At 37.1% G+C, this 22452-nt stretch overlaps 1 protein-coding gene across 1 annotated transcript in view; it reads right to left on the bottom strand.

Moving 5' to 3' along the window:
- GLIPR1L2 (GLIPR1 like 2) overlaps positions 1-15974 on the bottom strand; it is a gene marked incomplete at both ends in the record, with an annotated part of 31790 nt that extends 15816 nt beyond the window's left edge. The window contains 3 exons of the mRNA XM_082636304.1: positions 5866-5969; positions 7793-8038; positions 15741-15974. Of these exons, the coding sequence (XP_082492430.1) occupies positions 5866-5969; positions 7793-8038; positions 15741-15974 (584 nt within the window). The remainder of the gene's footprint in view (positions 1-5865; positions 5970-7792; positions 8039-15740) is intronic.
- Between the last annotated feature and the right edge of the window lie 6478 nt (positions 15975-22452).

Raw genomic sequence — 22452 nt, 5'->3', positions numbered from 1 at the left:
TGGTTCTGGGGCACTGGCTCATTTCATCTTGTGGCTCTGCCGCCCTCTAGGACATCTCAATCCTCCACCAGATCCTCTGTATCCAACCAGTAGATGAGGGAAGACCAAGAGTGTGAAGGTTCATGTAGGAAGTTTGTAAAGGCCAGGCCTGGAAGTGGCCTAAATTCCACAGGCCAAAGCTTAGTCACATGGCCCAACCAAACTTCTAGGGAGGCTGGGAAACATATTCTAGCTGTCTGTTCATAAAGTAAAGAAAATGGCACCACCTGCCAGATTGCATTTCCTTAATTTTTAAATAAAGAAAATTTTCTTTACTAAATACCTTTGGACACTATAATTTACTTCTTTTAAAGGTCCAGCTTTAGATTCAAGTCATTTTCTTCAATCTCAGAACTCTTGCCTCCCCCACTGGCCTCTTTTCCCTTCTAACACACCTCTATGCATCAAACTTAACTGCTTCTGAATCTGTATCCTGGCTAACTGCTTCTATGATTTCATACCTGCTTTTACAACAGATCTTTTCTATTTAAAATACAGATGTATGTATTTGGTTAACGTTGTGTTTTGTTTTGTTTTTTTAATTTCTTTCCCAACAGTCTATAAGTGTTTTCAGGATGAATACCATGTAAAAAATGTGGAATTCTATTGCTTAGTTATTGTTTAAATGTACCTACTATAAACATATTTAAATAAATAAAAGATCCTGCAGGAACCTGCAGATGCAGAATGTCTAAAACAAATCCTTTTTTCTTCCACCCTACATCTTTTCCTAACTCAGTTAATAAAATTATTTATCACTTAAGCTTAAATTCTAATGCTCATCTTTGATTGTGCCCCCTTCAATACTGAAATTCAAGGCTAATCTAATTAATACTGTTTTATTTTACCTTGTTTTATTTTTCTTAGAAATGTATGTTTTTTATTTTATTTTATTATTATTGTTTTTTGACTGTACCATGTAGCTTGTGGGATCTTAGTTCCTCGACCAGGTTGAACCCATGCCCTCGGCAGTGAAGGCACGGAGTCCAACCACTGGACTGCAAGGGGATTCCCAGAAATGTGTAAGTTTTTATCTTTGAAATTGAAAAATAATCACTAGAAAATGACATATGTAAATATTGTTTCAGTTCACTTTTTCTGATACATTATAATCTACCTTAATCTTTATATAGGTATCTATACAGATTCTTTTCTTTTGCTTATTATTTTCTTTTCATTGATTATTATTTCTGTTCCATTTATTCTCTGTTCTTTAGGAGCAATAATTTATAGATTTATCACCCTACATGGTTCCTTTCTTTTTCCATATATACTTTTACTTCTATTCTACATGTTCATGTTCTGAAATTTTTCAAGATTGTGGTTGACTCATATTTTCCCTATTGCCAAATCTGTTTTATTCTTCCATTCTGTACTAGCTTGCTGTGGCTACTTTAACAATGCCACAAACTTGGTGGTTTAAAAAAATAGAAATTTATTTTCTCAGTTCTGGAGGCCTGAAGTCCAAAATCAAGGTGTTGGCAGGGCTATGCTCCCTCCAAAGGCTCAGAGAGGGAATTCCTTGACTCTTCCAGCTTCTGGTGGCTCCAGAAGTTCCTTGGTTTGTGAATATATCATTCCAACCTCTCCCTCCACAGTCACATTGCCTCCTTCTCTTCTGTCTAGTGCTGAAATCTCCTCCTTCTCTCTTATGAAGACACAAGTATTTACATTTAGGTCCCACCTGAATAATCTAAGATAAGCGCTTCCTCTGAAGATCCTTATCTTAAACATGTCTTTTGCCATATAAGGCAATATCTACTCTTGACATGTAACTTAATATTCACAGGTTCTGTGAATTAGGAACTAGATACATCCTTTGGTGGGGGCCACCATCCAGTCCATTACACATTCTAATTTTCAATTTGGTTTTCTTTTTTTTTTTGGCTGTGTTGGGTCTTTGTTGCTGCGCACGGGCTTTCTCTAGTTGCTGTGGTGAGCGGGGGCTACTCTTTGTTGTGGTGCGTGAGCTTCTCATTGCAGTGGCTTCTCTTGTTGCAAAGCATGGGCTTTAGGCATGCAGGCTTCAGTGGTTGCAGCACGTGGGCCATGGAGCATGCGGCTTCAGTAGTTTTGGCGCACGGGCTTAGTTGCTCTGTGGCGTGTGGGATCTTCCCAGACCAGGGCTCCAACCCATGTCCCCTGCATTGGCAGGTGGATTCTTAATCATTGCACCACCAGGGAAGTCCCCAATCTGGCTTTCTTATTTGCATTTCTACGAAGTATTTTATAAGACTGTGATGAATTGATTTTTCTACCAATTATTCTTAAGAAAGATACCTATGACTGCCTATTTTGAGTACATATCAAATAAAACTTGGACTGAGTTGACTCAGTCAACTCATAATTGAGTTGACTCACATAATATATGTGCCAACCTAGATCCTTCACAAGTGGACTTTCCAAACTTTGTATCAAGGAAAAAATGGTTGATAGAAATTTCAAGACAAAGAAGCCTATGGGACAGGTGAGTGGAAAGAAGAGTAATCCTAACAACTAGTAGGTTCATCTTATCACTATGTCATGGGATAACCCTGCAGTCACTACTGCTATTAAGGTCACCAAATACCTTCATCTTATCAAACGGAAATGTCATCTTTCCTTCCTCATTTTTTTTTTCATTCTTTCAGGAGTATCTCATACAGTTAACCACTTTGGGCATCATGACTCACGTTCTTCACTTGATTTCCAAGTACCCTTACCAGCATTGTTTGGGTTTCCTTCTTATCTTGTTAGCCTCTTCACTCTCCTTTGTTATCTCTTTTGCCTGAAGTTGAAATACTGTAGTGCTCTAGGACTTAATCCTAAATTAAGTCTCCATACTCACTCTTTCATAAGGGGGTCTTGTTCAGGACTGTGACTCATTTCTACGTCAGGGTCTTTATAGTAGCAGTTCCCTCTACTTCAAAACCTATCCCAGACCCTCATACAGCTAGTTCCTTCTCATGATTCATTTACATTTTCCACATTTATATTTCTACCTAATGTGTCCAAACATAAAACACATCTTCTGATGTTCTTCCTTATCTTAGTTAATGGTATCATCATTTATCCAGTTGTTCAGACTAAAAGCATGGGTATCGCCATAGTTTATTCTATACCTCTTATCCCTAAAGTCAAATCCATCAACTGGTATTTTTAGCTCTACCTTCATAATATATCCAGAAACTGACCTTTTTTCACAATTTCCATGGTATAGTAATCAGAATTCTAAAATGGAGCACAAACACCCCTACCCCTGCTATACAGGCCTTGCATAATTCTGAGGAAAGTGAATGTAATGGACTTTACTTCCATGATTAAATTATGTTATTTGGCACAGCTGACTTTCAAATAGGGAAATTATCCAGGAAAATATCCTGACCCAATCACCTGGGCACTCTAAAAGCAGACAGTTTTCTCTGGCTGGTCACAGAAGAGAAGTCAGAGATTTGGATCGTGGGAAGGACCTGATGCGCCTTTGTGGATGTGAAGATGGTGGGAGCCACACATCAAGGAATGTGGGAAGCCTCTAGAAGATGAGAGCAACCACTAGCTTAGAACCAGCGAGAAAATGGGGACCCAAGTCCTATAACCACAAGGCATTGAATTCTGCTAACAACCTGAAGGAGCTTAAAAGCAGATTCTTCCCCAGAGCCTCCAGATAAGAACTCAGTCAACACCTTGATTTTGGCCTTTGAGACCCTGAGCAGAGAATCCAGCTATACTGTGCCTGGACTTATACCCTACAGAACTGTTTAATAATAAATGGCTGCTGTTTTAAGTCACTAAGTTTGTGGTTTATTATGCAGCAATAGAAAACCAATCCACATGCTAAAATCCTATAGCCTGCACTACAGAAACAATCTCCTAATTGTGCTTGTTTCTCTTTGTACCCTTGTTTTCCTATACTCCATTATCGACACAACAGCAAGAGCAATCTTTTATTGCTAAGTTTTCTTTTCAAAACATAGATGAGGGACTTCCCTGGTGGTGCAGTGGTTAATAATCCTCCTGCCAGTGCAGGGGACGTGGGTTCGATCCCTTGTCCGGGAAGATCACACATGCCGTGGAGCAACTAAGTCCGTGAGCCACAACTACTGAGCCTGAGCGCCACAACTACTGAAGCCCACGTGCTTAGAGCCCGTGCTCCGCAACAAGAGAAGCCACTGCAATGAGAAGCTTGTGCACCACAACGAAGAGTAGCCCCTGCTCGCCGCAACTAGAGAAAGCCCGCATGCAGCAACATCCTTAACCTGGCCTATGGTATTCTATTTGATTTAGTTGTCACCTAACTCTCTACCTCGTCTCCTACCTCTAACCACAGTTATTCATTTTTCAAACATGCTAAACTTATTCCAAGCTCAGAGATTTTACATGTGCTCTCACTTTTATCTGAAATATTCTTTAGCCATCTCCTCATCTTTTGGCTTTCAGTTTAAATACCACCTCCTTTTGCAGCTATCCTATCCATATTCTATACTAGTTATTCCCTATTTGCTTACTGTGCTTCGTTTCTATGGCATATTTTATTATTTAATTAAATATCATTTATTTCTATGTTCACTTATTTATTGTTTGTCTCTCTTCCAAGACTACAAACTAAGTATGGTCAGTCTTTATTGGTTTGTCAGTAGACAGATCAGAGCCTTGTATGTAATTGCTGAGAGCGTAAATGAAGAGTAGTACCCCAGAGGAACCTCTTCCTTCCCCACCACCCATGCCCAGTGGTCTGTTTGAGTTTTCAATACCAATCAGTAGTTAACTTTCAAAAGTTTCTCCACGTAATAGATATCATCCCAGTACTTCCAGTCTGTAGGACTGAAAGAGGCCAAAACAGTTTTGCAATTACTCTACATTCCAAAATTGTTTTGCATGCCTATGTTCAAAGTCAGCAAAGCTTCCATTTAAGAAGGGGTTTCTGAATCTAATTCAATTCACATCATAGTTCTGTTATCTTCCCTATCTAGGGGAATACAATCATTAATTAGTAATCAATGTTTTTTTTTTCTTTCTCTTTTTGGTTTAGTCCCAGAAGCATTTTATTTTTAAGAAATTCCTTCTCAATCCTAGCATGTAGTCAATTTTTCTTGGCATGTTGATTAGGATATTTTCTCACTTCAGTTAGACGTTTTAACAGTATTACTTATAGTATCATATTGACCTGTAAGAAAACTTGAGACTTTCCAACAAAGTTCTCCAGAGATGGAGGCTATTTTGGAAGGTAGTTTTTCCCCATCATTGGAAAGTTTTTAGGTACAGGTAAGTAACCACATGGTAAGTAAGTGTTAAGAATTCAAGTTTCATATGCATAGCTTAACTAGAAGACTTGTGAAGTACTTTTCCACCTCTGAGTTATTACGATTCCTTATATGTATGAGACTAGCCCCAATTAATAATACACTCTCCAGAGGACAGTCAACTAAAAGTGTCCTTCATGTTATAAAACTGATGTACTATTGAAACAATTCTTACAACATACATTTCAACACACTTATCCTTATTTTCTTTTGACTTTTTAAAATAAATACGGAGATAAACAATTTTGGAAAATAATTTAAATCCTATGTTAATTAGGCTAGGTACTGTGAAATAATACTAAAGTTAAAATTCTCTCAGGAAGTAATATTTGGCTAGTCTCTACATAAAATCAATATGCCTAAATATGACTTATTTTATTATGAAATTTAAAATATTTCAATATAAAGTCTTTAATTGCTATCTCATATTTAATTCTTTTATAGTTTGCAAAGACATTTAGAAGAATATGTTGAAAGTTAGGAAAACTTAACCTTGAAAAATCCCCAATTTATTTTTATATTATTTAAAAAATTTAAAGGAACTTACCCTGGTGCATAGTTGCATATGAAAAGTGCTGCATGTTTAATATGACCAATTCTTGAACATGGAGTAACAGCACAACCAACTTTGTAAGACTTGTCCCAAACAAGCTAAAATAAAAATTTCAAAGAAAACATAAAATTTAATTCTAAACATTTACTCTGCCATAGTATAAACAATAGTATATTCAACACACATAGGACCTATAATGAAGCAATTCAAGGAATATGAACAATTCTTCATTTGGATGCAGGTAGAGAATTATCATGGATTTAGGGAAGCATTTCCAAAACTGTATTTAGAGAAACACTTTAATAGGTTCTACCAATACTGTATTCCTAGGATAAAGAGTCTGAGAAAAACAGATCCAGAATAATGTTTTAGAGCCAAAGGAAGACACCTGCGGAATCAATTTTCGACCTTTTGTTGAATCTGAGAGTTCTAGGTTATTGGCAAAGAGGAAGAGGGAAATGAGAAGACAAAAAGTTTTGGAAGAATGGAAGTTGTGAATAAAAAGGAAAAAAAGAGGGGACAGTAAGATTACAGAAGGGAAGGAAAAGAAATACAAGAGTAGAAAGTAATTGAATGTTATCAGCATTTTTCTTTTCTTTTATTGAGGAAATTCCATTACAAAATAAAATGAAGTCTGGGCCTTTCATTAAAAAAATGAGTACAAAAGCTGGTTCCTATAAAACAATTTCTTGCAAAATAGGTCTTGGAGTGAAAATATGGGAATAATTAAAGATATTCCAGAAATTTCTGAATGGCTTTAATATTCCTAATACTTACAAGTGAACAACAACAAAAAATTGTTTTGTTAACCTCTGTGGGAGAGGGAGAAACCATTTGTTTTCCTTTTCTCTATAGCTCAAGTCTTAGTGATTCCAAAAGAAATAGAGTGATGCATTAAAAGAATAGAGAATAGAATGTCTGTAACAGTTGAAGTTAAACAGGTCAAATGCAGGAAATGAAAATGTCTAGGAAACTAGACTTAAGGAGGAAAAAATACAGAGGAGTAGGTCAGGGAGTAGACTTGGTTATTTTACTCAGAGTATTGAAGTCATAGTAAGGAGTCTAGCTTTGACATGAGCAAGACAGTAGAGAACCACTCTAACTTTCTAGGAGGAAAAAATTGATTAAAAACTTTTTGAAACATAAATCATTTGATGGAACAGGAAGACATGAGTTCAACATGAAAAAATTCCAAGATTTTAAGTTCTACATTAAAGTCTATTGACTGAAAAATAATCATCTTTTAAATGAGCTTGGAAGTTAATTCAATAGTTTCTTGATTCCTGATACAAATATTTATTGAAGACCTAAATAATGTCATGTTGCTGTGCTGAGAATACATGGATAAGAAGATAAGGTCCCTGCTCTTAGTGTAGTATTAGATATATAAACAGATGATTATAAAACAATGTAATATGTGAAATAATAAATGTTTGTATAGGAAATAAAAAGTGGTTCAGTACTCTTGGAGTACAAGGTGTAAGAGTGAATTGTTAGACATGAGGTAGGAAAATAATTATATGTATTTGCATTTAAAATATTTTAATCAGTTATATAGTAGTATGTGTACTGATCTGTGCAAAAAAAATCATCTTTTACTTATGTTTATAGTCAATAAACTAAAACTAATTTTTATTTGCTAGTTTCATTCTTTTCCAGTGTACATTATTTTAGAAAGGTACCTTTCATCTTTGGGTATGGAGATTAGACTTACTATATTTAAAGGAATGTTTTAATTGCATGGTTCAAATAATAGAAGAAATTATGAACATTCAGAAGATCTAGGACTGATTAGAATTTTGATTCTATTAGAGGTAATAATTTTACCATTTGAGTTTATATATAAAATTGAAACACAATAACAACTTAGTAGTAAAGCAATTAAGGAGTCTATTGAATTAATAATATAAAATTTAGATACCTGTAGATAATTAGAACAGTTATCAGAGCAACTGTTCTTTTCAAAATTGTACTTCTTCCTCTGTGCAAACCAACTTCTGACAGCAATACTTGCAGTAAATTCATTTTCAGGGCCGACCCACATATTTTCACCAATACCATTAAATCTAGGATGGGCCATTTTTAGTTCTTCTAAATGAATATTACGTTCAAACACACATTTTTTCCCCCATGCTCTAGCAGTCCGTGACAAAGCTACATCCCAAGTCTGAAAAAAAAATGCAAAAAGTAAAGAAGAAAAATTAATGAGGTTTTTTTTTGTGCTCTAAATTATTTTCCTTGAGTTCTCATAATTAGATGTAAGGAAAACAATTCTTATTTTGTGCTTATGAGTCTGGTTTGTGGAATTTATGTAGGAGAAAAAGTGTTTTGAGACAATTATAAATGAAACAACTATTTCCTGAGATGAAGGCTTATGCATATATTTGTAATTAAAAAATCAGATTGTTAGATGATGCAAATGGTTATAATACTCTTACATGTAGTCTATTCAGAAAATGTGTATTTTTAATCTCATGCCTTTTATATGTAATAATACAATAATTTAAAATATTTAAGAACTATTTATTGAGCACTGATTATATGCAAATTATTGTATTGTGAGGAATAAAATATGAAGTCAACATAAATTTTGTCTTCTAGTTGCTTACTGTTGTTAGGAGAAAAACCTGGGATAATGTATACATACATATACATATATATACAAATACATATATATATATATATATATATATATATATATATATATATAATTTTAACACATAGTGGTAGTTGCTAAATGTTATAAAAGAGGCACATGTAAAGTTTTATGGATGTTCCCAGAAATGAAGAAAATATCACAAGATGCTGCTCCCCTCCATTTATGGAAATATCCAGAAATGTGTACTTCTGACATATTTAGAGCCTCATTAAATTCATTGTTTAGTTAAGGACAAGAACAAAAACAACACAAATAGAAAAATCAACAAAATATTTGTAAAACCAACATGATAAATATATATACATTACAGTAAATCTGAAAATAAACATTTCTGAAAAATAATACTAAGATTTCCCTAGAGTTTTCTTGGTTAATTTCATAGATTATACAGAAGTACAATACAGAAAATATATTATAGAAAACTTTAGCATATCCCCTCCCTCTCCACAATATTTCCCTCCCCAGAGGTAATCATTGTTAAAAAAATTGTTTATGTATAAATTTCTCTAGCTCCATATACACACACATTCATATATAAGATATGTTAGGGTGTTTTAGATGAGTATTTTGTGATTTTTGTCTTTGCATGGTTTTAATCATACCACACACAATATTATTGGCCTGTAACTTGCAGTTTTCACTTAGAGAGATTGTTCCATATTAGCACAACTAGATCTACCTAATTTTTTGCAAACGTTTCACAGTATTCCATAGTATGGCTAGCAGCATGTAATAAAGGTTACCGTTCCACTATTAATGGCCCTTCAGATTCTTTGCCATTTGCAAACAATGCTCCAGGACCATCTTTCTACTGCCTAATTTTTCATATTGTTTACACACCACATGCTTACAATGCACTATGTCACTATTCTAAGTGGGTTTTTTTTCCTTCCATTTTTATTGAGATATAATTGAAACACAGCACTGTGTAAGTTTCAGGTGTACAGCATAATACATCATGAAATGATTAACACAATTAGTTTAGTGAACATCTATTATCTCATATAGATATAAAAACAAATTTTTCCCCTTGTGATGAGAACTCAGGATTTACTCTCTTAACAATTTCAGATATAACACACAGCAGTAGTGTTATATTAATCATTTGGACATCATCCTTAGTATTTATTTATCTTATAACTGGAAGTTTGTACCTTTTAACCACCTTCATCCAATCCCCCCTGCCCCCACCCCCATAACCACAAATCTGATCTCTTTTTCTATGAGTTTTTTTTTGTTTTCGTTGTTTTTTGAAGTATAATTGACCTACAACACTACTATGTTAGTTCCTGACGAACAACATAGTGATTCAATATTTCCATACATTACAAATTGATCAGCACAAGTCTAGTTACCATTTTTCTCCATACAAAGATATTACCTTATTATTGACTGTATTTCCCAAATTTCATTCCCCTGACTCAACTTATTTTGTAACTGGAAGTTTGTACCTCTTAATTTCCCTCACCTATTTCACTCATCCCCCCGCCCACTCCCCTCTGGCAATCACCTGTTTGTTCTCTTTATCTATGACTCTGTTTCTGTTTGATTATGTTTGTTGTTTTCTGGACTCCATATATAAGTGAAATCATATGGTATTTGTCTTTCTCTGACTTATTTCACTTAGCATAATACCTTCTAGGTCCATCCATGTTGTTGCAAATAGCAAGATTTCATTCTTTTTTATGGCTGAGTAATATCCCATTGTGTGTGTGTGTGTGTATATATATATATATATATATATATATATATATATATATATATATATATATATATATATATATAAATCTTCTCTATCCATTCATTTATCGATGGGCACTTAGGTTGCTTCCATACCTTGGCTATTGTGAATAATGCTGCAATGAACACAGGAGTGCAGATACCTTTTTGAATTAGTGGGGTTTTTTGTTTTTTTTCTTTTGGAAAAATACCCAGAAGTGGAATTGCTGCCACTGGAATGTCTACTCCCTTGTTTCTAAGAGTTTGACTTTTATTTTTCAGATTCCACATATAAGTGATACCATGCAATATTTATCTTCGTCTGGCTTATTTCACTTAGCATAATGCCTTCAAGTTCCATCCAAGTTGTTGCAAATAGCAGGATTTCCTTCTTTTCTCATGGCTGAACAATATACCATTGTATATATACATACCACTTCTTCTTTGTTCATTCATCCATCGATGGGCACTTAGGTTGCTTCCATATCTTGGCTATTGTGAAAAATGCTGCAGTGAACTCAGGAGTGCATATCTCTGTGATATCCTGTTGTCATTTCCTTTGTTTTTATACCTAAGAGTGGACTTGCTGGATCATATGGTAGTTCTGTTTTTAATTTTTTTTTTTTTTTTTTTTTTTTTTTTTTTTGCGGTATGCGGGCCTCTCACTGTTGTGGCCTCTCCCGTTGCGGAGCACAGGCTCCGGACGCGCAGGCCCAGCGGCCATGGCTCACGGGCCCAGCCGCTCCGCGGCATATGGGATCCTCCGAGACCGGGGCACGAACCCGTATCCCCTGCATCGGCAGGCGGACTCTCAACCACTGCGCCACCAGGGAGGCCCCTGTTTTTAATTTTTTAAGGAATCCTCCACACTGATTTCCATAGTGGTTGTACGAATATACATTCCCACCAACAATGCACAAATCTTCCCTTTTCTCTATATCCTCACCAATGTTTGTTATCTCCTGTCTTTTTTGGTGATAGACATTCTAATGGGTGTGAAGTGATATCTTATTGTGGTTTAATTTGCATTTCCCAGATGATTAGTCATGTTGAGCACCTTTTTATGTACCTGTTGGCTAAAGCTATAAAATTCTTATGAGAAACAAAGGGTTTTAAAGCTTCATGACATTGGATTTGGCAATGATTTCTTAGATATGTCACCAAAAGCACAGGCAACAAGATAAAAAAATAGACTTAATTACAATTAAAAACTTTTGTGTATCAAAGGACACTATTAACAGAATGAAAAGGCAACCTATGGAGGGGAGAAAACATCTGAAGATCATATATTTGACAAGGAATTTTATCCAGAATATGTAAAGAATTCCTTCAACTCAGCTAACCAAAAGACCCTAAAACCTGACCAAAAAATGACCAAAGAACTTGTGCAAACATTTCTACAAAGAAGACATACAAATGGCCAATAAACACCTGAAAATATGCTCAACATAACTAATCATTTGGGAAATGAAAATCAAAACCATAATGACATACCACTTCACACCCATTAAAACAAGTGTTGGCAAGGATGTGGAGAAATTGAAACACTGTGCATTGCTGGTAGGAATGCAAAATGTGCAGCCACTATGGGAAACAGAATGTCAGTTCTTCAAAAAATTAAACACAGAATTTGTACATGTTTTTTCAATTCCATTTCTGGGTATATACCTAGTAAAGGTGAAAGCAGGGAATCGTACAGATACTTATTCACATACCTATGTCCACAGCAGCATTATTCACAGTAACCAAAATGTGGAAGAAACTCAACTGTCCATGGAGAGATAAATGGATAAACAAAATGTGGTATATACATAAAGTGGAATATTATTCAGCCTTTAAAAGGATGGAAATTCTTTTTTTTTTAATTTTAAAAGATTTATTTTTTGGCTGCATTGGGTCTTTGTTGCTGTGCGGGCTTTCTCTAGTTGTGGCGAGCAGGGGCTACTCTTCGTGCAGTGCATGGGCTTCTCATCGCAGTGGCTTCTCTTACTGCAGAGCACAGGCTCTAGGCGTGCAGGCTCAGTAGTTGTGGCGCATGGGCTTAGTTGCTCCGCGGCATGTGGGATCTTCCTGGACCAGGGCTCGAACCCATATTCCCTGCGTTGGCAGGTGGATTCTTAACCACTGCACCACCAAGGAAGTCCCAGAATGGAACCTTGAAGACATCATGCTAAGTGAAACAATCCAGTCACAAAGAGAAACACTTATGATTCTTATATGATGTACCTGGAGTAGTCAAATTTATGAGACAGAAAGTAGAATGGTAGTAGCCAGCAGAAAGAAGGGAATGGGGAGTCAGTGTTTAATGGGTGCAGAGTTTCTATTGGGTAGGGTGAAAATGTTCTGGAGATGAATGGTGGTGATGATTGCACAACAATGTGAATGTATTTAATGTCATAGAACTGTACGCTTAAAGATGGTTAAAATGGTAAATTTTATGTTATGTATATTTTACAATTAAAAAACCCCAATAAATGTTTTGAGTTTGAAAAAAGGTAGAACAAAAATACCAGGTGACGACAACAACAGCATGGCCATGGGCAGAAGACAAACAATTTATGTGTTGTAATATCTTTTTAATCTTTAGAAGGAGGTTATAGATGTTGATTAACTTTGGACTTTGTAAAGTATATACAGTAAAATGTTAAGCATGACCAATAAATAATAAAGATAAAATGTATGATTTCCAAACCTGTCAAGGAAAAGTTCTAAGTAGACCATACTATTATGATAGACTATACTATTTACAGTTATTATTTACATCCTAGCAAAACCCATGGGAAAAATATATACAAATTTTTAGAAAGAAGAGAAGGATAAAATTTAGAGTGGAGCTTTAAACTGTACCCAAAACATTATTCCTTCAAAAATGTTCGCATATTAAGATATATATTGAGGGGACACAATATTATTCTTTATATTATTTTCTATGCTTTATGTTTGAAATAAAAATTTTAGACATTAGGAATACAAAACCTATAAAAAGTTGCATTAAAAATATTTTATGTTTATTCATTATCAGGAGGAACGCTAATCTTCAAACTTGGAAGAAATAGAATTCATCACAAAGGGTGGGAAATACATAGATATAACTCTCAAATATCCTCAAATTCTAATTAAATTCAAAAGATTAAAATTGGCTTGGATAAAACTATCTTCAGCAAATTCAATGCTAGTATTGATATATTTTTATAAGAAAATATATAAACAGAAGAGGAAACTTACTGACAATTCAAAAGGTAAAGAAAATGAACAAAATACGTACAAAATACATCCAATCAAAATAACATTTTAAAATTAACATTAAAGCAAAGTTCCCTTTTATAATTTATTAGTTTAGCAAGTGACTGAAAATGCCCAAGGCAGTCAGATGTGGTATGTCCAGTCACATGTACGTATGGTATGTCACATGTCCGGTGCAGTAAATTAGTTCACGTGTCTGGTGTACATTGTCATGTGCATGCATCCTCTACGAGTGGTTGTGCTTTGTGTACTTACTTTGTGTAGCTTACTAATGAAGACCTGATAGAAATGGAGGCCCAGAGAATGGACAAAGAGAGACTAGAGGAAGAAGAAGTAACTGAAGAACAGAAGAGGTTCATGACACAGGAAATGGCAAGGGGATTTTCTTCATTTGAGGAGACAGTTAGTTTCTAAGGCACAGGACCCGAACGTAGAACGGTACACGAAGGTTGCAGCAGCCGTTCAGAATGCAATCCAGTGCTACCGTGTCATCTATGACAAGAAAAAAAGAGCTACTATCCAGACATCACTGGATTGCTTTTTCAAGAGGGTAGATAGAAGTGAATCCAGCAAGGAACCAGAACCTGTGCCATCAACTACAGGTGTTAGTGAAGTTGCAGCTTGCCCTCCATCTCCTATTGCTGACAATCCTTCAGCTCTACCATCTCCCACCTCCTCTCCCTCCTCCAGTCAGTAACTCTTCTTGCCTGTTCACTAGATGCCAGCCCTTGTATGCCAGCTATTGTACTGTACTACTGTGCTTTTCAAGGTACTATACAGTAAGGTTAAAAATGTTCTATTTGGGGGCTTCCCTGGTGGCGCAGTGGTTGAGAATCTGCCTGCTAATGCAGGGGACACAGGTTCGAGCTCTGGTCTGGGATGATCCCACATGCCACGGAGCAACTAAGCCCGTGAGCCACAACTACTGAGCCTGCGTGTCTGGAGCCTGTGCTCCGCAACAAGAGAGGCCGCGATAGTGAGAAGCCCGTGCACCGCGATGAAGAGTGGTCCCCGCTTGCCACAACTAGAGAAAGCTCTCGCACAGAAACGAAGACCCAACACAGCAAAAATAAATAAATTAATTAACAAACTCCTACCCCCAACATCTTTAAAAAAAAAGTTTTATTTTTTGTTTGTTTTTTTAATGTATTATTTGTGTGAAAAGTATTATAAACCTATTACAGTACAGTACTATATAGCCGATTGTGTTAGTCGGGTACCTAGGCTAACTTTGTTGGACTTCGGAACAAATTGGACTTAAGAACGCACTCTGGGAACTGAACTCGTTCGTATGTAGGGGACTTACTGTACTTCTACACTGCTGATATTTGCTTAATTTGGCACAGACCTTCAGTATAGCAATTGCTATGTATCGTATAAATTAAAAAACACATACTTTATCACATTTCTGGAATTTTTCCTAAGGAACTAATCCAGAAGGAAGAAAAGACATATCTAGGGTGACAGTCCTTGCAATATTTACAACATAAATTGGAAGGCCCTAATTGCCCGATATTTACTCAATACATTTTGCATTCGTTTTTAATGGCAATCATGAAGACTCTATAGCACCAGGGGAACAGCTAATGAGACATTACAAAGAAACACGGGGAAAAAAATGGGAAAGCAAGAACTATATTGTAAGGGAACGCGAAATCAGAGCCGGGTCTAGGACGAGGTGAATGAAACACCCTCTAGGGAGCAAAAGTTAGGCTGGATACCAAAAACCTCAATAATCAAGATAAAAAATATTTTAAAAAGGCAAAATTAGTGTGAAAACATCCATGATAAAAATTCAAATTTTTAAGTAAGAACAGAATCTGACCTTTCATTTGCATTATCCTGAGAGTGCCTCACTGGTCTCTCCCAAATTCAAGCTCAAAGATCCTGTCTTTGTTTAAAGTGATTCTGTTTCATCAATAATACTTTTGCATTGATTTTTAAATTAAAAAAAATTGCATTAGACTATCATTTTCTCGAATTAAAGCTCCCTTAAATTTTGCACCTCTGGTGAGTACCTCTCCTGACCCTAGTCCAAGCCCTGTGCAAACCCTTGGTAATAACTATGCGTTAGAGTGACAGTGTTTTTTATTTCTTGAACATATAAACTTTACGTGTATTTTAAAACCCAAACTCTAAGCGCGGTTGTCCGCGATCCTTAAGGCTCAGCGACCCAGACTCTCCGCGGCCGAGGGGGCGGTACTGACAGGGGCTGTTGGAGGTTTGGGCAACCGCCTTAGGGCCTCACCATGAAGCGCAAGTTAGCCCCTCGGGGGATGACGCTGCCTCGGAGCTCATTGTGGAGATTCACGTATTCATTGATAAACGTTACGTCCTCTTCGTGTGGCAAAAAATGCGCGTTCAAACCGGAACCCAGCAGTAGTAGCCAGAACTCACAAAGCCACACCTTCCAAACAACCGTCTGCGCCCGAGGAAGCCTTTGGGCAAACCACTCCCGGGCGAACCGCCTCGGGGTCCCCATGGTTCACTGGCCGTGGCCAGGCCAGTGCGCACGCGCCGGCCCGCCCCAGCGACCTGCCAATCAACGGGGAGGGGCGGTGCAGGCACGTCTGGCCCCGCCTCCCCGCTAACGGAGGGAAATGATGAAGGGAAACCAGAAGTGCGGCAAGTCTCGTGAAAGCTGTCTGCAGAACTAACCACAACAGAGGCTTGAGTTAAATGAGTGCAAGCTTTTCACTAAACTAATGTAGTTAAATATCCAGAGTCGATTTCTGACACCAGATGATGTGTCATCGTTTATTAATGTGTCAACTGCCCAGTAAATGCCAATTGCTGAATAAGTAACATGTCTGAGGAACCTTCTAATTCTTCTGTGACAGTGATGAAAATTCAACCAAAAAAAAAAAAATCCTTACTTGTTAAGTTGGGAATTTAATGCAAGACCTTCCTTTTATTTTCCTCCTGGACAGAAGAATATCCTCTTTTAGGCCAACTTCCTGAGATTTTCTCAATGTTTTAATGATCATTTGTGGGAAACCGCAGGATAAATGGGAAAAGTGGAAAGCTCAGCAGGTAGGGGGTAGACTAGGGATCATCAAATTCTCATAAAGTTAAAATATTTTCATTTTTTACTTTCACCAGCATGTCTGGAATATCAATATTCATCTTCTCTGACAAATTGTCATGTTAACAGTAGGTAAGAACTCTTTTTTTTAAAGGACTGTTATTATTTCCAGTTTTTATTTATTTATTTATTTATTTTTATTTTTTTAAACCCACATTTGTTTATTTATTTATTTTTGGCTATGTTGGTTCTTCACTTCTGTGCGAGGGCTTTCTCTAGTTGTGGCAAGCGGGGGGTCACTCTTCATCGCGGTGCGCGGGCCTCTCACTATCGAGGCCTCTCTTGTTGCTGGAGCACAGGCTCCAGATGCGCAGGCTCAGTAGCTGTGGCTCACGGGCCCAGCCGCTCCGCGGCATGTGGGATCTTCCCAGACCAGGGCTCGAACCCGTGTCACCTGCACCAGCAGGCAGACTCCCAACCACTGCGCCACCAGGGAAGCCCTCATTTTTTTTTTTTTTTTTTTTGGTTTTCATTTCTTTCAGACAAAAATGGCTAGTGTCCTAGCAGATTTTGGCCTGGTTTCTTTAGCTTCAAGTATTTGGCTCAAGAAAACTTGCTTTGAAGAATGTAAGTTGTAGGCACAAAATAAAAACAAATATTCGTTTTGGGGTACATATTTGCATATCACACTTGTGCTGGATAGCATTAAGGAGATATTCAGAATCATTGACATAGGAACAGAATTTTGCCACCAAGAAAGCATTGCAGGGCCTCCCTGGTGGCGCAGTGGTTGAGAGTCCGCCTGCCGATGCAGGGGATACGGGTTCGTGCCCCGGTCTGGGAGGATCCCATATGCCGCGGAGCGGCTGGGCCCGTGAGCCATGGCCGCTGGGCCTGCGCATCCGGAGCCTGTGCTCCGCAACGGGAGAGGCCACAACAGTGAGAGGCCCACATACCGCAAAAAGAAAAAAAAAAAAAAAAAAAAAGAAAGCATTGCAACTGCTTGACCAAAAAATATCTAAAAATAAATGCGCTTTTAAAGATTATCTATGGTGTACACAACTGAAAGCAGTAGACCTCACAAGATGGTTTCACTCATGCCTTAATTCTTTTAATAAATATGTATTATCAGGTAGTGTGTTAGGTGGATGAGAAAGGCCAGTGGACAAGACACAAACCCTGCTTCCAAGTAGCTTAGAGAACTAGCTAGTTTGCTAGTCTAGAGAACTAGCAAATCGGTGACTTTATACCATGGATAAATATAAAGCCAAAGTGCTATGGCATAATGTGTGGGGCAACTAACACCCTTTTTGAGGACCAGGTAAGCCTGTTTGGGGAGTGTGACATCAAGAAAGTGAAGCACACAAGTTAAAGAGTGCGTTCTAAACAAAGGAAAAAGCATGTAGTATGCTAGGAGACCAAACAAGGGTAAAAGTGTTTTAGTATGACCAGAGCGTATTGTGGAGGGTCAAGGTGGCAGGTGCTGAAAGATGGAATTCCTTTATTATGTCGGTACTGTTGTTAGGCTATGAAAACTGCTATATTAAAGCACAAGATAAATACAATAATGCAGACTTAGATTAGGAAGAAATTTTAGCCTTTTACTCGTCCCACTGTATTAGACATATCTGACACATCACTGACAGGTGATCACCATATCCTCTGCTTAAATAATTATGTTAGCAGGGAAGTCACCATCTCTTAGGCAGCCCATGCCATTGCTGGACAACTTACTCATTAATTTAATGAGTATTTCTTTAGGACCTCTATGTGTCAGACCCATGCTAGGTGTTAGAGCTACAAATTCTCAGCAAATTAGATTCGCAGTCTATCCACATGAAGCTTTTAGTTAAAGGTGATACAAATCATCAAATAACTATAATACAGAGTAATAAGTGCTAGTTTAAAATTTAAAAAATTCTTGCTGTGTGTCTGGAGCTATTTTGTTTGTTTTCTATTGTGGTAAAATATACATAAAATTTACCATTTTAACCATTTTTAGTGGAAAATTCAGTGTCAGTTATATTCACTGTGTTGTTTCCAGAACTATCGGGTGAGATTTTAAATGTTTGGAAAATATCAACTCATTTAAATCATAAAAACCTTAAGAAACAGATATTATGTTTAAAATTTGTATTGAAGTATAGTTGATTTACAATGTTGTGTTTAATTTCTGCTGTTCAGCAAAGTGACTCAGTTATATTTATATATAAATATTCGTTTTCATGTTCTTTTCCATCATGGTTTACCACAGGATATTAAATATAGTTCTCTGTGCTATACAGTAGGACCTTGTTGTTTATCCATCCTATATATGTTTGCCTCTGCTAATCCCAAACTCCCAATCCTTTTCTCCCACACCTCTCCATCCCCTTGGCAACCACAAGTCTGTTCCCTATATCTGTGAGTCTGTTTTTGTTTCATAGTTATGTTCATTTGTGTCATATTTCAGATTCCACAAATAAGTAATATCATATGGTATTCGTCTTTCTCTTTCTAAAGTTTTTCTGCATGTTTTTGCTTTTTTCTATATAAAGGAAAGTGGAATTTTTGGAGTTCAGATCCCAGTTCTGCCACTTTAAGATACTGGGGTACACTTTGCCCTCCAGATCTTGTATTTAGAATTTAGGAATCACAGCCAGAACCTTAGGTGATAATATGTGTGAAGAGACACAGTATAGTAACTGAGACATTTGTATGTGCACAGTATACATTGGCTGAATTTCAATGACATAATATATTCAAAATTAGTATTGTTTAAACATTATTACTTTCTGCCTTTTACTTTGTGCTTTATAAGATCTTTGGTTTGGTCTGGACTTTTACAGTCTGCTAGTGCAGTCCACTGGAATTTCTCAGTGACTTCGCTGACCGTTGACATCTAGCCTCAGGTTTAAGAGAACGGAAAACCCACCAGTTCCTGCAGCTGTTCTTTTATACTTTCAGACTGCCGTAATTGTTAGTACTTTCTTATAACTTTTATCTTTTTATCTCATTCTTATTTTCTGGAAGGCTTTGTTTCCATGTCTTTAAATATTTGAAGGTATCATGTATTAATGTCCTATCGCTGCTGTAACGGATTACCACAAACGGTACTTTAAAACAACACAAATTTATTCTTCTCCAGTTCTGGAGGTCAGAAGCCTAAAATCAGGGTGTTGACAGGGCTGCATTCCTTCTGGAGGCTTCAGGGAAGAATTCATTTCTTTGCCTTTTTCAGTTTTTAGGGGCTATCTTTAATCCTTGGCTTGTGGCCCCTTCGTCCATCTTCAAAGCCAGTAATGGCTCGTGTTATATCACTCTGAGACTCCTCTTCTGTAGTCACATATCCCTCTGCTTTCCTCTTATAAAAACACTTGTGGGGCTTCCCTGGTGGCGTAGTGGTTGCGAGTCCGCCTGCCGATGCAGGGGGCACGGGTTCGGGCCCCGGTCCGGGAGGATCCCACATGCCGCGGAGCGGCTGGGCCCGTGAGCCATGGCCGCTGAGCCTGCGCGTCCGGAGCCTGTGCTCCGCAACAGGAGAGGCCACAACAGTGAGAGGCCCGTGTACCGCAAAAAAAAAAAAAAAAAAAAAAAAGAAAGAAAATAAACCGCTTGTGATTGCATTGAACCTACCTGGATAATCCTGGTTAATCTCCTCATTTCCAGATCTTTAACTTAATCACACTTGCAAAGTCCCTCTTACCATATCATGTAAATTAACTAATTACGTGTTCTGAGGATTAGGATATGAATATCTTTCGCAGGCCATCATTCAGCTACCATATACCTAAACATCTCTTTCTTAAAGTAAACTTTTATAGAAATAAAACATTGATTCACAAAGTATACACATTTTAACTGCACATCATAGGAATTTTCACAAACTGAACAATACTCATGTATCCTTCCTAGACCAAGGAATAGGACGTTACCCCAGAAACCCTCCACGAGCTGCCCCTCAGCTACCGCCCACTTCCTCTGCCATACCAGGTTAACCTCTCTACCTTGATATTGTAAATATAACTATCTGGTTATATACTTACATGAAATCGCAAAATTTGGACGCTGTGTCTGGCTTCTTTTGCTCAGCAGTATGTTTGTGAATTTTACCCATGTTATTTGTAGCTGTCCTTTATTCTCATTACTGTACAGTATTTTATTGTATAAATATAGCACAGTTTATTTACTCACAGCTGTTGGTGGAAATCTGGCAATTTATGAATAGTGCTGCCATGAACTTTTGTGCATTTCTTTGGTGAACATATGTACCCACTTCTGCTTAGTACACACTTACAAGTGGAATCGCTGGCCCATTTAGTATGCATGTGTTCAGCTTTAAAAAATACCGCCAAATGGTTTTCCAAGGTGGTTGCTGCAATGAAAGCTCCCACCAGTAGCAGCAGGAAGGCGCTAGTGGCGCCTTACCTTTGCCAGGGCTGGGAATCGTCTATACTTCTCATTTTAGTTCTTCTTATGGGTATATATTGGTGATTTTCACTTGCATTTCACTGGAGACTAATGATGTTGCGCACTTTTCATATGTATATTGGTCATCTGGATATCCTCTTATAGGAAATGTCCATCCAAGTCTATTGGGTTATCTTTTCCATATTGATTTGTGGAACTTATTTCTATATTCTAGTTATGTGTCCTTTTTAAGCTATATTTATTGGATGTATCTTTTCCTACCCTGTGGTCACCTTTTCATTCTCTTGACCATGTCTTTTGATGAACAAGAGTTGCTAAATTTATTATAGACCAGTTTACCAATCTTTCCATTTATCGTTAGTGTCCTTTGTGTCTTCTTCACAAAATCTCTCCCTACCACCAACTCATCCCTCTGCCTCGTAATGCCACTTAGGTCATATGTGAAGTTGTTATAAATGTATGGTTGGTTTCTAGGCTTTTTTTTTCAGTCTCATCTACCTGTTATGCATTCCTGCACCAATATTATCCTGTCTTAATGAGTATTATTATATATTAAATACCTAAAGCTTGTTTAGCTTTAATATTGTCTTGGCATACTCGGCTCGTTCCTCTTCAATATAAATGTTAGATTTAGCTAGTCTAGTTCTATGAAAAGTCCTATGGGGGTATTGCTTACAATTATTGCAGTGATAGGCTTCACTCCCCTTATTCATTATTCCCAGAGGAGGAGGAGAAAATTCTGCTTCATAGAGTGGGAAGCAGGAATTGGCATGTGTAGCGCAGCCCTTCCTCTCTTTTTCTTAGGAGCCAGCTGTCTGCAGAAGTGCACATTCTCACCTATGCACTACGTTTTACAGGGTCCCTCCCCAGCTGGAATGAGTGGGTTAGTCTGTTTAATTCTAGTGTTAAGGACTTAGGTTATTGTTGCTACATTTCTAAGCCATGGTTTCCAAGTGCTTTATCAATAATAAAATTCATATGTAAGTCTTCATCTGCCTGATTCTTATTTCTCTGTTGGTTACGAACTTGGAGAAGTATTGGTGCTACTTATTGGATACATAAAACCCCAACATGGAACTTTCCATTTTATAATATAAATGCCGATTTAATTCTTTTATGTTTTCAAAAAGACTCTAGACTCCTTGAAGCTATTATGTCAACCTATCACTGTTAAACTGAGTCCTGTTTACCTTCGAGAAGCAATATAATGTAATGGTTATGAGCAATTTTCTTTGACTCTGCCATGTGCTAACTGTATAACTCTGTAAACTTTATTTTTAGAATGCGGATAATAGTACTTACTTCCTAGAGCTATTGCAAGCATTAAGTGAACCAATACACATTAAAATGATTTTAACACAGACTAGTGTGTAAGAAGTTCTTAATAAATAGTAGCTATTGCTATTACTTTCATTTTCTCAGCATTTAGAATTGTTTCAGGCACATAGTGGGCATTCAATAAACACATTAATACTAACGGATTAAACTGAATTAAGATGACCAAGCTTTCATGGCTCCACTCTGT

This window comes from Mesoplodon mirus, assembly GCF_964341445.2.
Source record: "Mesoplodon mirus genome assembly, chromosome: 11".
In the NCBI taxonomy this organism is placed as follows: Eukaryota; Metazoa; Chordata; class Mammalia; order Artiodactyla; family Ziphiidae; genus Mesoplodon; species Mesoplodon mirus.
This window is presented reverse-complemented; position numbering and strand designations above follow the sequence as displayed.